The sequence below is a fragment of the Adelges cooleyi genome, unplaced genomic scaffold (genome assembly GCF_023614345.1).
Source record: "Adelges cooleyi isolate 19-005CV unplaced genomic scaffold, UGA_ACOO_1.1 ACOO_flye_CR_arks_rails_tigmint_CR_PRNA_51, whole genome shotgun sequence".
NCBI lineage: Eukaryota > Metazoa > Arthropoda > Insecta > Hemiptera > Adelgidae > Adelges > Adelges cooleyi.
This window is the reverse complement of record NW_026096199.1, coordinates 409,411-421,752: the sequence shown is the minus strand read 5'-3', so window position 1 is coordinate 421,752 and position 12,342 is coordinate 409,411. Positions and strand designations below refer to the sequence as shown.

The 12,342-nt window shown below is 29.9% G+C and overlaps 1 protein-coding gene across 1 annotated transcript; it reads left to right on the top strand.

Annotated features, from left to right (window-relative positions):
• Positions 1-1,629: 1,629 nt before the first annotated feature.
• Positions 1,630-11,890, top strand: LOC126842327 (uncharacterized). Its single transcript, XM_050579255.1, has 9 exons — positions 1,630-1,728; positions 1,947-2,127; positions 2,191-2,255; positions 2,960-3,110; positions 3,169-3,233; positions 3,869-3,902; positions 3,966-4,066; positions 4,142-4,297; positions 11,669-11,890. Exons 1-9 carry the CDS (start codon positions 1,657-1,659, stop codon positions 11,888-11,890), a joined length of 1,047 nt encoding a protein of 348 aa, XP_050435212.1. The 5' UTR covers positions 1,630-1,656.
• The last annotated feature ends 452 nt before the right edge of the window (positions 11,891-12,342 follow it).

The following is a 12,342-nucleotide window of genomic DNA, read 5'->3' as shown; positions in this document are numbered from 1 at the left end:
AGAACAATTTGCTGAAAATGTTGACTGGTCGATAACCAGATTTGGATAATTAATTTATAAGTTACTTAAGGTTAAAAGGTAGGATGGGAGGTGGAGTGTGGTAGAGTAATGCGCGCAGATAAAAATGTGTTTTTCACAGCGACTATTGTAAAGTAAACAAATGGTAAGTTCTTATAGGTATTACAAACTTCAAATTTCTGTGATGGTAGTTTTTGTAATGTATAATGTTAAAACTTAATAATGTATGATACCTACAGTCGTTGATCATAAATTTACATACATAACAACAGTTTTTGTGAATAACAACTTGTTTTCGATAAGATGGAAAATAAGATTACAGAAATAGTTCAAAAAAATAAGCTGCAAAAAAAATGTATGACGCAAATTAAATGCATATTATATTAATGATTAAGCTTACAATGGTATTGCATGTATTTTAATTACTAAGAGGGTGATATAACATTATTAATATCATCCTGTTATGTCATTATGCAAGGTGATCAACTTATCGTTAACCGCTCAATATTTCTCGGGGTTTAATAAGAAATTTCCTTTTTCCTTTTTATAGTGTTATATGCAATGGGATCTCATTTATTCACAATTTTTTTTTATCCCCCTCCCAACTTGGTTTTTTCGATAACAACTTTTGAAAAATAAATAGTATCGCAAATATTGAAATTTGTAAATTGAGAATAATGTACCTACTAAAAATTTTAACTGGTCAATAACTAGTTTTCGATAACTATTTTTAAAGTTACTGAAGTCTCAAGTTCAAGGCGGGAGGAAAGGTGGAGTTCACTTCACATCGTACTATTTGTATCTGTGTGCGTTTCCCACCCGCACTTACCTTCCCGTCCTAACTATTGATATCAGTTTTCAATTTTCATCAACCAAAAAAAATTGAATTAAAGCCTAAAAATGATACTCTAGTATCAAAACTTAATAGCATCTATATACGTGAATGGATGTACATGCCCCCCAGTCAAGCTAAACAATCATGTCATACCGTTTTGTTTGTCATAATAACGTATTGAATTTTGTTTTTTAATTATCTACAAAATATTAACAGCAAAATTATTTACATAAAATCGACGAAGTACTATGAAATCTAAAAAATTTTAAGAGTTAAGAGCTGTAATTTTAGTATTACTTTTACTTATGCAACAATAATATTTTATCATATTATTTGAACATATTATCCTTCTAGGATAAAAGAAAAATAATGATTAATTTGTAAAAATGCTAAAGATTTAATAAAATTTAATTCGTGAGATGAAATATTTGTTTAAACCTTTTTTATTTATTCCATTTTTCTTTGATGGATACAATTTATTACTATATTTAACCTTTTCGTCATATATTATGTTAATAACTTAAAACGATTATAATCAAACCTCATATTAAATCAATTGATCTATTACAACTTTAAAATTTACCTGAAAAAACTACTATTTTTTAACTTTAATATCAAAAGCAATTTTACAAAATATGCAGTTGTATACACTTAAAACTAGGTCACAAACATAAAACATGGTGCGAAAACACTGTTTTAATGTTTAAATAAGTTAACAATAAAGATACAATAACAAAATAGCAAAAAACCATTTTCATTTACTAGCTGGTCTCGTAGCACAAGCCACGTATATATTTTAAATTATGTTTTCAAAAAATATTATACTACTTTTGTGTGTCGTGGGTTTTAAAGCGGATGATGGTCCTTATTGGAAGGTATGTATCGAAAATTCAGAAATATTAATTAAACGCTTACAGTAAACATAAATAACATAAAATCCTGTTGCCATAAAAATATATTGTACGAATAACATGCTAAGCAGAGTGGTGCAAATTGTTATTCGAATAATTTGAATGAAAATTTAAGTTTGTAGTGCAATTTCTCTTTCTTAATAAAATGATTTCCAGATAATCAACTGTATATATTATTCTAGATTTCAAATCCATTTCTGTATACCTCAACTACGAAATGGAAGCAGATATTTAACCAATATGACAGCCTGAAAGTAGGTTCAATCTCCGCAACGGAATTACAGAAATTATTATATGAAGAGTTCCAAGTATTTCTCACCATTCGCCAAGCAAATGAATACACATATTTAATTAATTTAAAGAGTAATAAAAAATAAGCCATATTCTAAGAAATATTCATTCAACAAGTGCCTTAATTATTTTCAGAAAACTATGAAATAGGATTGAAACAGGTGAAAAAAATGAGACCGATAATAATTATTTTGTCACTGGTTTGTACAGTTTTTTTTGTTACTGTATAGGCTGATCTATTTATTAAAATTTGCTGTTTTTACAATTATTATATTATTACTGTGTAAAATTGTAAAATACCTAAGATCTACCAACTTTAGAAATTATGATGATTTTGAAAATATGCTTATAACATTTTATGAAGAAAGTAATTAACTTAAAATTCTAGGATTTTGTAAGTTATGATGCTTTCTGTCGAATTTAACTCAACCCCATAGAACTTGATATTTATTTTGGTTGTTACTGAAAGTTTTAATATCTAACTTTATGTGTTAGATTTATGTGTTATGAACCACTTAATATCTCTTTTTTTATTGTTGTTATACAATGTGATTTCAGTTTTTCACAATATTTATGTTTTTACCCCCTCCTAAAGCAGTTTTTTTGATAGCAACTTTTAAAACTTAAATAGTTACATATAAATTTTATTAACTTTTTAAGTTAACAATAAAGCACTAAAAATGTTACCTGGTCGATAACTAGTTTCGAATAACTGTTTTAGAAGGTATTGAAGTTTCAAGTTTAGGGCAGGAGAAAAGGTGGAGTGTAGTATTATATTTATCTGCACGCCTTTCCCACTGCACTGCCCCCCATCCTAACTTAAAAACATTACCATTTAAGTTTAAACATGTTCTATCAAAAAAACTAAGTTGGGAGGGCGGTAAAAACAAAAAAAAATTTTTAGCGAGAAGACAGAAAGGAGGATGAAAATTCTATTGAAAACTATAATCTGTCTAGAGAAGTTTTCGTCGAAAAAATAGCGAGTTATTTTACAGAACTGTTCTTATACAAGAGAGAAGTTTTAGAAGTACTCAAAGTGGTCGTCCATAATCGTTGTAAATTACTTGACTATTTATTAAATTTCATTTTTAATTATCTACAAAATGTTTTTAGATACATTACCAATTGAATCGAAGGAGTACCTCAAAATAATAAACATGTTGACGGCTTCGCTACGGGTTGGTATTTTTGTTTCTAATAATATTTTTACTTTATTAATACGATAGATCATAACACCAGGTGGAAAGATGACATTAAAATTTTGTCTTCGGAAATTTAGCAGTAATACTCATTAAAAATATTATTTTAACATCTTTATCTTAGATAAAAAAATTATAATTAAAAAAAAATTTTTTTTTGTTTTAGTATTTAAATATTTTTATAACATTTTTTTATCAAAATTACCGTATTTTCTTTTGTCTCTAGAGCAAACATTTATATTTTTTAAGTTTTTTAAATGTAATTTTAGAACGACATTTATTTTGTTTTGCCATTCAAATGGCACGGGGGACTGAAATTGTTAATCATATTCTTCTAAGATAAAAAAAGCAAAATTTCAAAATTCATTCTCTGTAATTATTCATGAATAAATAACTTTCCGAAAATGTTTTAACTATATCTGCCATCAAGTTTTCTTTTCTGGTATGAAATTGTACTTTTAATATTTCATTTATATATTTAGTACTAAAATATTTTAATATTTAAGTATGTTGCACAAGAGTTGATTTACGTGTGCATTTAATCATATCGAATAATGAATACGCATTTTGTACTATAACATATAATAGAATAACATGTTTGTTAAAACTTCTAGATGACACGTATACACAAGGATTACAAATCTAACGGTAAATAGTTGAAATCAACGTTGTAGTCGTCATTTTTATTGATTAACATTTACATTTTTCCAGGCGACCCTAATGTTGATTTCCTTCAATATATAAGCGAACATTGGATGGCCAAAGATAATTTTTCGTGTTCCATACCTAATCTCGAGTATCGACACATAATTGTAATTGTCCATTGAAAAACATAACATTTTGAATAGATACAAATGATTGAAAATTTACTTTACATATAATTCTAGAATATAAATCCAAATCTAAATAACATGTCACCAAATAAATGGAAGAAGATTTTTAACCAATACAAAAGCGACAATGATGGTTTAATCTCCGAAATGCAATTACAGAAATTATTATACGAAGAGTTCCACGTATTTCTCACCATTCGCAATGCGATGGTGCGACTGAGTTTACAAGAACGCGTTTTAGTTGTTAACAATGCAAATAACACCGGTTGTCGCGCAGTATTTGTTGGATACACGATTAACTTTTTATAATTACCTGTAATTGACTTCAAGTATTGGATTGGATAAGTACACAAAACTTGCTATGTTATATTATTGTTTTACGGTTGTGTAGTGTTTTAAATAAAGAGATGTGCACACGCTATCTAGCGTTAGTTCAATATTTTCCTTTAGTAATCTTATTTTTTTTATTATTAAATGTTTTAAAATAAGAGCTTTGAATCTACAGAGCTATCCATAAAAATAGTTGTATGCCCGCTCAGTATATTTATTTTTGAAATTTATGAATAGTTATTTTACGTTGTTTGCAAATAAATGTAAAATTAAATGTTTAATTATATAATGCGCTACCCAATGTCTTAATAAATTGTTCTATGAATAAATAATCAAATATACATTTTTTTATTATAAATTTAAAACAAATATAAGCAATATAAACTTAGTACGTAATACAGTATAAATAATATTACATAATAAATTAAGTAATATAATATTACATTATATATTTTAATATAAGTTATTTAGAATTTTGGATGGGCTCGTCGATTTGGTGGGAAATTACATTTTCCCGGAGAGCGTACTTTATATCAAACAAAAACAATTTTATTACAAACAAATAAGGTATATTTATGATTTTGAAATTTTATATTTTTTTTTTTGTAAAAACTTTTCATCTAAAGTAATGTAAAATGTATTTTAATATATATTGTTCAAAGTGCCATTGTTTAATAAAGTTTATTACTTTGTTCATTCTTTTTCTAACTTTTATGTGGTAAGCCATTGGCTTACTCCAAAAGCAGTTATTTTAGCTCCATCAAAAAACGTTTTTAAAGTAATAATAACTTTGTATTTTCCGCTCAAACTAAGGGTAATAATTGAAAACGGTAACCGTATATTGTGTCCAAAATTTTTCCAAAATCTGGTTTTAAAATAGAAATATTAAGAAAACAAAGCCCGTGCAACGAAAAGTATACAGATGATATTTATCTTATCTCTTGACAAGTGTGACACGGTGGCCGCAATCGAATTTCTAAAATGCTAAAGTCAATATTTTTAATTTATCTTAGGCTTGATTCAACCTATATCAGCGCTTAAATAACAAATACATCTTATAATAACAAAATAAGAAAAACCAGTACAGTGGGGTCGGGGCATTAGTGGGGACGGAGCATAGTTGGGTCGGGGCATATTGGGGACGGGGAGGTCACAGGTTTACAGGAATTTTTAAATCTGAAAGTGATAAAATCACTTTCGAAAAAACGCTTCGATGCAAATCGGTAGTTAGTATTTTCAAGCCAGTACAGTCCAAACCAAACACAGTATAAACCAGCAAAGTTAGAAAATTTTAAATGAAGGTTCTGTATTTACAAATGAGCATCAAAGCGTTTATTTGAAAGCGATTTTATCCGAGAGGACTAGTACAGTAGAGTATTGGCATAATGTAATCAAAGCAATGAGGAAACGGAGTGGTCACAGGTCTACAAGAATTATTATAAATAAAAGTGATAAAATTGAATAAAATCGCTTTCAAATAAACGCTTTGATGCTCATTTGTAAATACAGAACCTTCATTTAAAACTTTCTAACTTTGCTGGTTTATACTGTGCTTGGTTTGGACTGTACTGGCTTGAAAATACTAACTACCGATTTGCATCGAAGCGTTTTTTCGAAAGTGATTTTATCACTTTCAGATTTAAAAATTCCTGTAAACCTGTGACCTCCCCGTCCCCAATATGCCCCGACCCAACTATGCTCCGTCCCCACTAATGCCCCGACCCCACTGTACTGGTTTTTTTTTTTTTTTGCAATAACTTAGTGGACCAAATAACACATATACAATGTCTTGTTATAGTTTGTTGGAATGGTCGACGGTTCATGTTTCAATCGTTTGTACTCCATAGTTTAAATTATAATCGCTTGTTCTCAATAAAATTAATACTTATGTATTATATACTTCCATTAAAGCAATCTCAAACAAACTATTTATACTTCACAGATTATATTATTTCAAAGCTATATTATACTTCTATTTTACTAGATTGACAATGTACAAAATAAAATGCAACTAAAAAAACCTTTTCATAGATCCTTAAAATGTAAAGGGTGGGATAGTGAAACGGGTTTTTACCATTTAAATACATTAGAAAATCGCCGTTTTACTGCCTCATCCTGTATATTAATTTCTTGTTATTTTCTAAAGAAAAATCGATTTTCTTAAATTTAAATTTAAATAAATCGTATACTGGTACTGTGATGGAGAAAACAATAAATTTTACCTACATTTATTACTTATTAGTTAAATATTACTAACGTGTATAGCCACTAGCAGTCGGCTGTTGCCTGTTATTTAACAATAACCTTTTATGGAGAATTTAAAAATTGTGTTTTTTTAATAATAGCATAGGAGCAGTATCATGATGTTAAATGTTCACGAGATTTGATCTAGTCATAAAATAAAGTATTATCATTTATGACTTAATTATTATTAAAATTTATCTTAATAGTAATAGTACATAGTAATAAAATAATGAAATATTTTTTACAAAATTAGAGCTACAAGTTGATAAACTAAAAAAATAAAATTAGCACGAAGCAGATTATCTAATATTAGACAATTTAAACAATCAAGCGTGAATCTCTTTAAATGAATAACAATATAACAATATACAAAACATTAGTTTTCCTTTAAAAAAATTGTGTAATAAAAAAAACATTTTGAGGCGGTATACTGCATAAAAACCAACACTTAATCTGAATCCAAAAAACAACAGTCCTCTTCATTATTTGCAGGTAGTTGGACATTAAATACTCATAGTTAACCTTCGGTAAGGTTATATAACGCAGGCTATAAAATAACGAGATAACGACAGTGGTTTTGTCGTATCAAAATCATTAAGTGTCTTAATAAGTACACGGATAGGTTTTTTTCCCAATAAATCAAGTGTCCACTATAATCAGTTACACGATTTAGTCGTCTGTGATATCATGTAATAAACACAATATTATGATAACGACCAAAGGGCGCTAACCTAACCTAACACGGATAGACGTTACCAACTGATAGTTTTTAGTGTCTGTTCTTTTCTCACATCTGGTACACCGAGTTTTTAGCTTGAGCACAAAACCTAATAGTATCATTCTGCATAGATATAAATAAAATTGTTTTAATGATTTGATCAATTTTTTTTAAAGATTTTAGGTGTTTTTGTTAAAATATACGCAATGTTCGAAAACACGGTTTTCCGGCAATAAAAAAAACTGTAGTGCCGAATTTTTCACCCGCTTAATATGTTATGGATACATATGAGTTCCAACAACTGGCAAATTTTCAACCCAAAAGTTTTAAAATTACGGCTAAAAACCCCGAAAAACAAAAAAACTTGTACCCCACCCCTAGGGGGGCGGGAAATGGGTATATTTTGAATTTGACAATTCTGACGTGCGCGGGCATACCAAATAAATATTTCTTGTACATTTCAACTCGATCCGACTCTTTTTCTCGATGCTATAGCCAGTAAAAGTTCTAACTTAAAAACTCGTACGGTTTTTTTTTTTGTTTTTTCAACTTTCGTCTGTGAAGACTTAAACTTTTTCAACTTTTACCACCCCAAAGTACAAACTAGACAAAATTTGTGATTTATAGAGTTGCTATTCGAAGGAATTGGTCTAGTATTAAAAAAGTTACAGTGTATACACCGAAAAAAAAACCCCACATCAGAATAAAACCAATACCTTCTCGCTTTGCATCGAAGCTAAAATATATTATTTTGTAGTTGTTGTTATGTCATACTAATTGTAGAATCGATTATTAATGTCAATTAAAATTATGTTTAAATCCTATTTTAATTTCTCAAATTTATACAAATTTTAGTATTCATTTCCTTGTCTTTTTAAGTAAATTAAAAAAGTAATAAAAAAAACAAATTGATATGGTCGAAATTCATTAAAACCCCCTTTTTTTAATTAATATTGCCTGTAATATAAAACTGATGTTAACACCCGCCCGCTTTTAATCCCGATAATATTGTAGTAATAATAAGCTGTAGCTACATTTTGATATAACTAAATAAGTTATAACATAATTAATGTAGTTCACTAAACGACTAGATAATATTGTGGAAACCTTATTATTAAATTGCGATAAAAAGCCGGTTTGGTCACCGGTGGTGAAAGTTTGGTTAAGTTAGTAACGGACTCAAGTGGTTTCTTCTTTTAGTAGTGTTTAAAAGGTGCAAAAAATTGGACGGCTCCAAAAAGTAAGTTATCTAAAATACATACTTTGCATTAGTCTTTCGATAAAATAAGTTTCAAATAGCGGTGAGAACAAATGTTAAATTCTGTTCAGCTCGTATTATTAATAACTATGTAGCATAATATTATTCTAAAAGACTTACACTAATTTTACATAATATAATTTATTATGAAACTGAAAATTAATTTCACACGTAATTATTTGAACTAATTTCATTACTTTGGTTATTTTTTCAAATTTTCCCCTAATTTTTAAGCTTTTTTGGAGAGTACAAAATTTGAAGCTTGCACACATTTTGTAAAATTTTCTCAGCTTTTTAAAAAAAAAAAATTTTATTATTTATATTTTGGGCAACGCGAATAATTGTTATGAATATTAATAATACAGTGACTCATCTGATGTAACTCCATAAAAAATATGTAGACGAACATTTTTAAAATATTTTAATTATGAATTATTAATTTGTTCCTTTTTTATATGACTGTAAAGATATTACATTGCCCCCTATTTTATAAGCCGGATCCACACTGTCGCTTAAAAGTTTTTTGGATTTATCATTACAATACATAATTCAATATTATTTTTATGTTGACAGATGGTAAATTTCATTTTTCACACCTACGAAGGTCGGCGTGGCGGTGGCGGCGGAAGGGCAGGTCGTGGCAGAAGAAGGGGCGGCGGCGGCACCGGTGACCAAAAGGCATTTCGAGGGCGTAAGTTGTTACTATATCGGTTAAACGATTTTCTCATATTATGTATAACCTCAACTAACCTTATAATATACTTCAGGTTGTAATCTGTGCACCGCCCGGGGCTACCGGGCAGCGGAATGCCCCAAGAAGAAGGGGCAGGACGGGGGTAATAAAAAAAAACCTCCTGCCTCTGCTGAAGGGGCAAATTCCGCTGCTGCCGACGCCATCAATTAAAACGACCCAGGGACTTCACCTCCCTAAGTAATGTATTTTACTTAAGTACTTAAATAATATTCCGCTGCCGCCGCCAGCCCAGAGGAAACACATCTCCTAAATGGCCAAAACGTCAAAAAGGCCACCGCCCGACGTTTGTGCTATTTCACAGTGGCTGTGTGCTTTTAAGGCTTTTGCGTTGAAAAACAAATCTAGTTGGCCTATATTCACCAATATAGTGACAGACTTTAGCTATGCCCAAATGCACGCGCTTTGCATTGGCTTAATTGGTTTTACGTCTATATTTGATTACCTGAATTGGTGTTACAACATATTGTATGAAAACGTAGGACTTAGTGGTCCCAGGATTACAATTATAAATGTGTGCTCCAACCATTATACAAAGATAATAGTTGATCATGTTCACGGTAATTTTCAAACGAGTGGTAATGACACACGAGTGAATAGGAAGGAACGAACTAACGCAGTAATTAATTGGATATGTCTAGTATTCAACATCACAAGTATTATTGATATGGAACTATGGTTTAAATTATTTGCTACCGTATTGTTGTCGCCTTTTAAAACTAAAGAGGTAAATTTCGCTCTAAGTTGTTTGCAAAACGATTGTAAAACTAAATACCTAGAATTTAAAGAGGAAAAAAAAGATGGGGATGAAGGTTTTAGAGATGATGTAAACCAAATATTATACCAGTCTGAAACGAAAAAGTCGAAGATGTATAATAGGTTTCTTAACTTATTTACCATGGTTGAAACCGATATTCGGCCGAAAAATCCGAGAACGGGTTGGAAAAAAACGTTTATTTTGATAAGATCTATGTACAAGATTTCCTAGAAAAGTGTATACCGTTTATGGGCTCCTGTTGTTAATTACAAACTTAACGACGTTGTAGAAGTACGAATGCGACAGTAGAATCTTGTTTGAAACAGTAAAACATAATATGTTGCTTCATTCTAGAGAGAAATGCAGAAGATTTGTACACGCTTTGCGAGAGCACGTAGAAACCGTGTGTAAACAAGTAAATTTAAAAATAAGGGGAAAAAGGTTGACACGTCCAGATAACAAATTGGGTAATAAACTGCATAATGTTAACAACGGACAGATAAATAAAAGTTTTAAAAGACTCAAAGGAGAATCAGTCGACGAAACTCATATGGACGCCGTCGAACAATGGGGAAAAAAGGAACACAACAGAGACATTTACAATCCAAATTTTTCCGCCCATTCCAGTTAGAAAGTCTTAAGCTCGATAGCGCTACTGCTACGTTGAATAAAGATAATAGGTATAGTTAGTGTGACCAGGCGTCCCGATTTTGGCGGGACAGTACCGATATTCAAGCAGGTGTCCCGCTAAATATGGTGATCAAATCGGGACAGTAAAATGTACCGACTTTTAATCAACGTCCCGCTTTTGTCCCGATTTCAAACAATAGTTATTTTTTTCTTATTTTCATTTATGGTGTGTATATTTTGTGTTCCATCAGATCACATCAGTTTATTTTGTACAGTTTCTATAATCTATACTGTGATATCACTTATTATCATAGAGACCTAGACATTGGTTTTTATCACGTTATGATCTGGACTCTCAATCGGCTATAGGTAACCACGGTTTTAGAAATGAAACCCAAGTGGTTACAACCATAGACCTATAAAAATTTCTTTATTTATCTATGGTTACAACTGATAAAAAATCTCCTTTATTGTTCAAATCTATTGCATCAAATGATAAATACTAAGTATTAATAATTTTTTTATCTGTATTAAATATTTTATAAATTTGTGTTAAGTATATTTAAATTTGGTTTTTATCCTACTTTGATTATAATTATAAGTTTACTTGTTATAATATTTATTACTTGTTTTTTAAAGTTACATTTTGTTTTTATAATTTTTTTGTTAAGTATATAATATACTTAATTTTATTAAGATATTAATAAAATAAATATTTTATGTTCAATGAAAAATTGATTTAAATTTTGATTTTTATCTAATTTTAGCATGAAGAAATAAAAGTGTACCCAAAACCAATTATTAAGGGAGATTAAATCCTACGAGTACTATTTTATGAGGAGGGATACCCCACTTCCTCTAGTTCCTTTTGAATACTTGTCCCGCTTTTATAGAATTTTGATCTGGTCACTTTAGGTATAGTTGTAAACGTAGCTGAAAACGAGGAACAAAATAGTTTTCCGTCATTATTGGATGAAAATGATCAATCATTTAAAATTGATAAAAAGTCAGCGTCGGTGACAACAGGAACTCCTTATAATCGATCGGTAGTTACTGACGAGATTCCCGAAAAAGAACTATATCTCAACGGTTTACCGAAAGACTTGTTGCATTAGCGGAAAATTACTTAGGCTGCTACTAAAAGTTACGTTGTCGGAAAATATAGTTTTAGTTCCGGGAATTCGACACGTTGAGTGGACAAACTTGTGTCGAATTTCGTTATTGATATCTGTTTGGCGACCTATGCGATACTGATAGCAAATACAAATACGCTTGTCTTGCTATGTAATAAAAGTAACGAGATTAATGGAGAAAAGAGAAACGAAATAATTACTGTGAATAACAACAACAGTGTCATTATTATGCCTTGAAATGTTGGCAAACATTGGATTGTCGTAATTGTAAATATCGAAAAAGGGACGTGTTTAACTATGGATCCCTTCCATTTTGAGGAAAATAGTCGCCTACTAACTCAACGTTTTAATTTTGTTTCGGGGACAAATGAAAAAAATTAAATGAAACAAAAACCAGAGTAATGCAAAATTTTTTTGAGTTCGTTACCCAATGT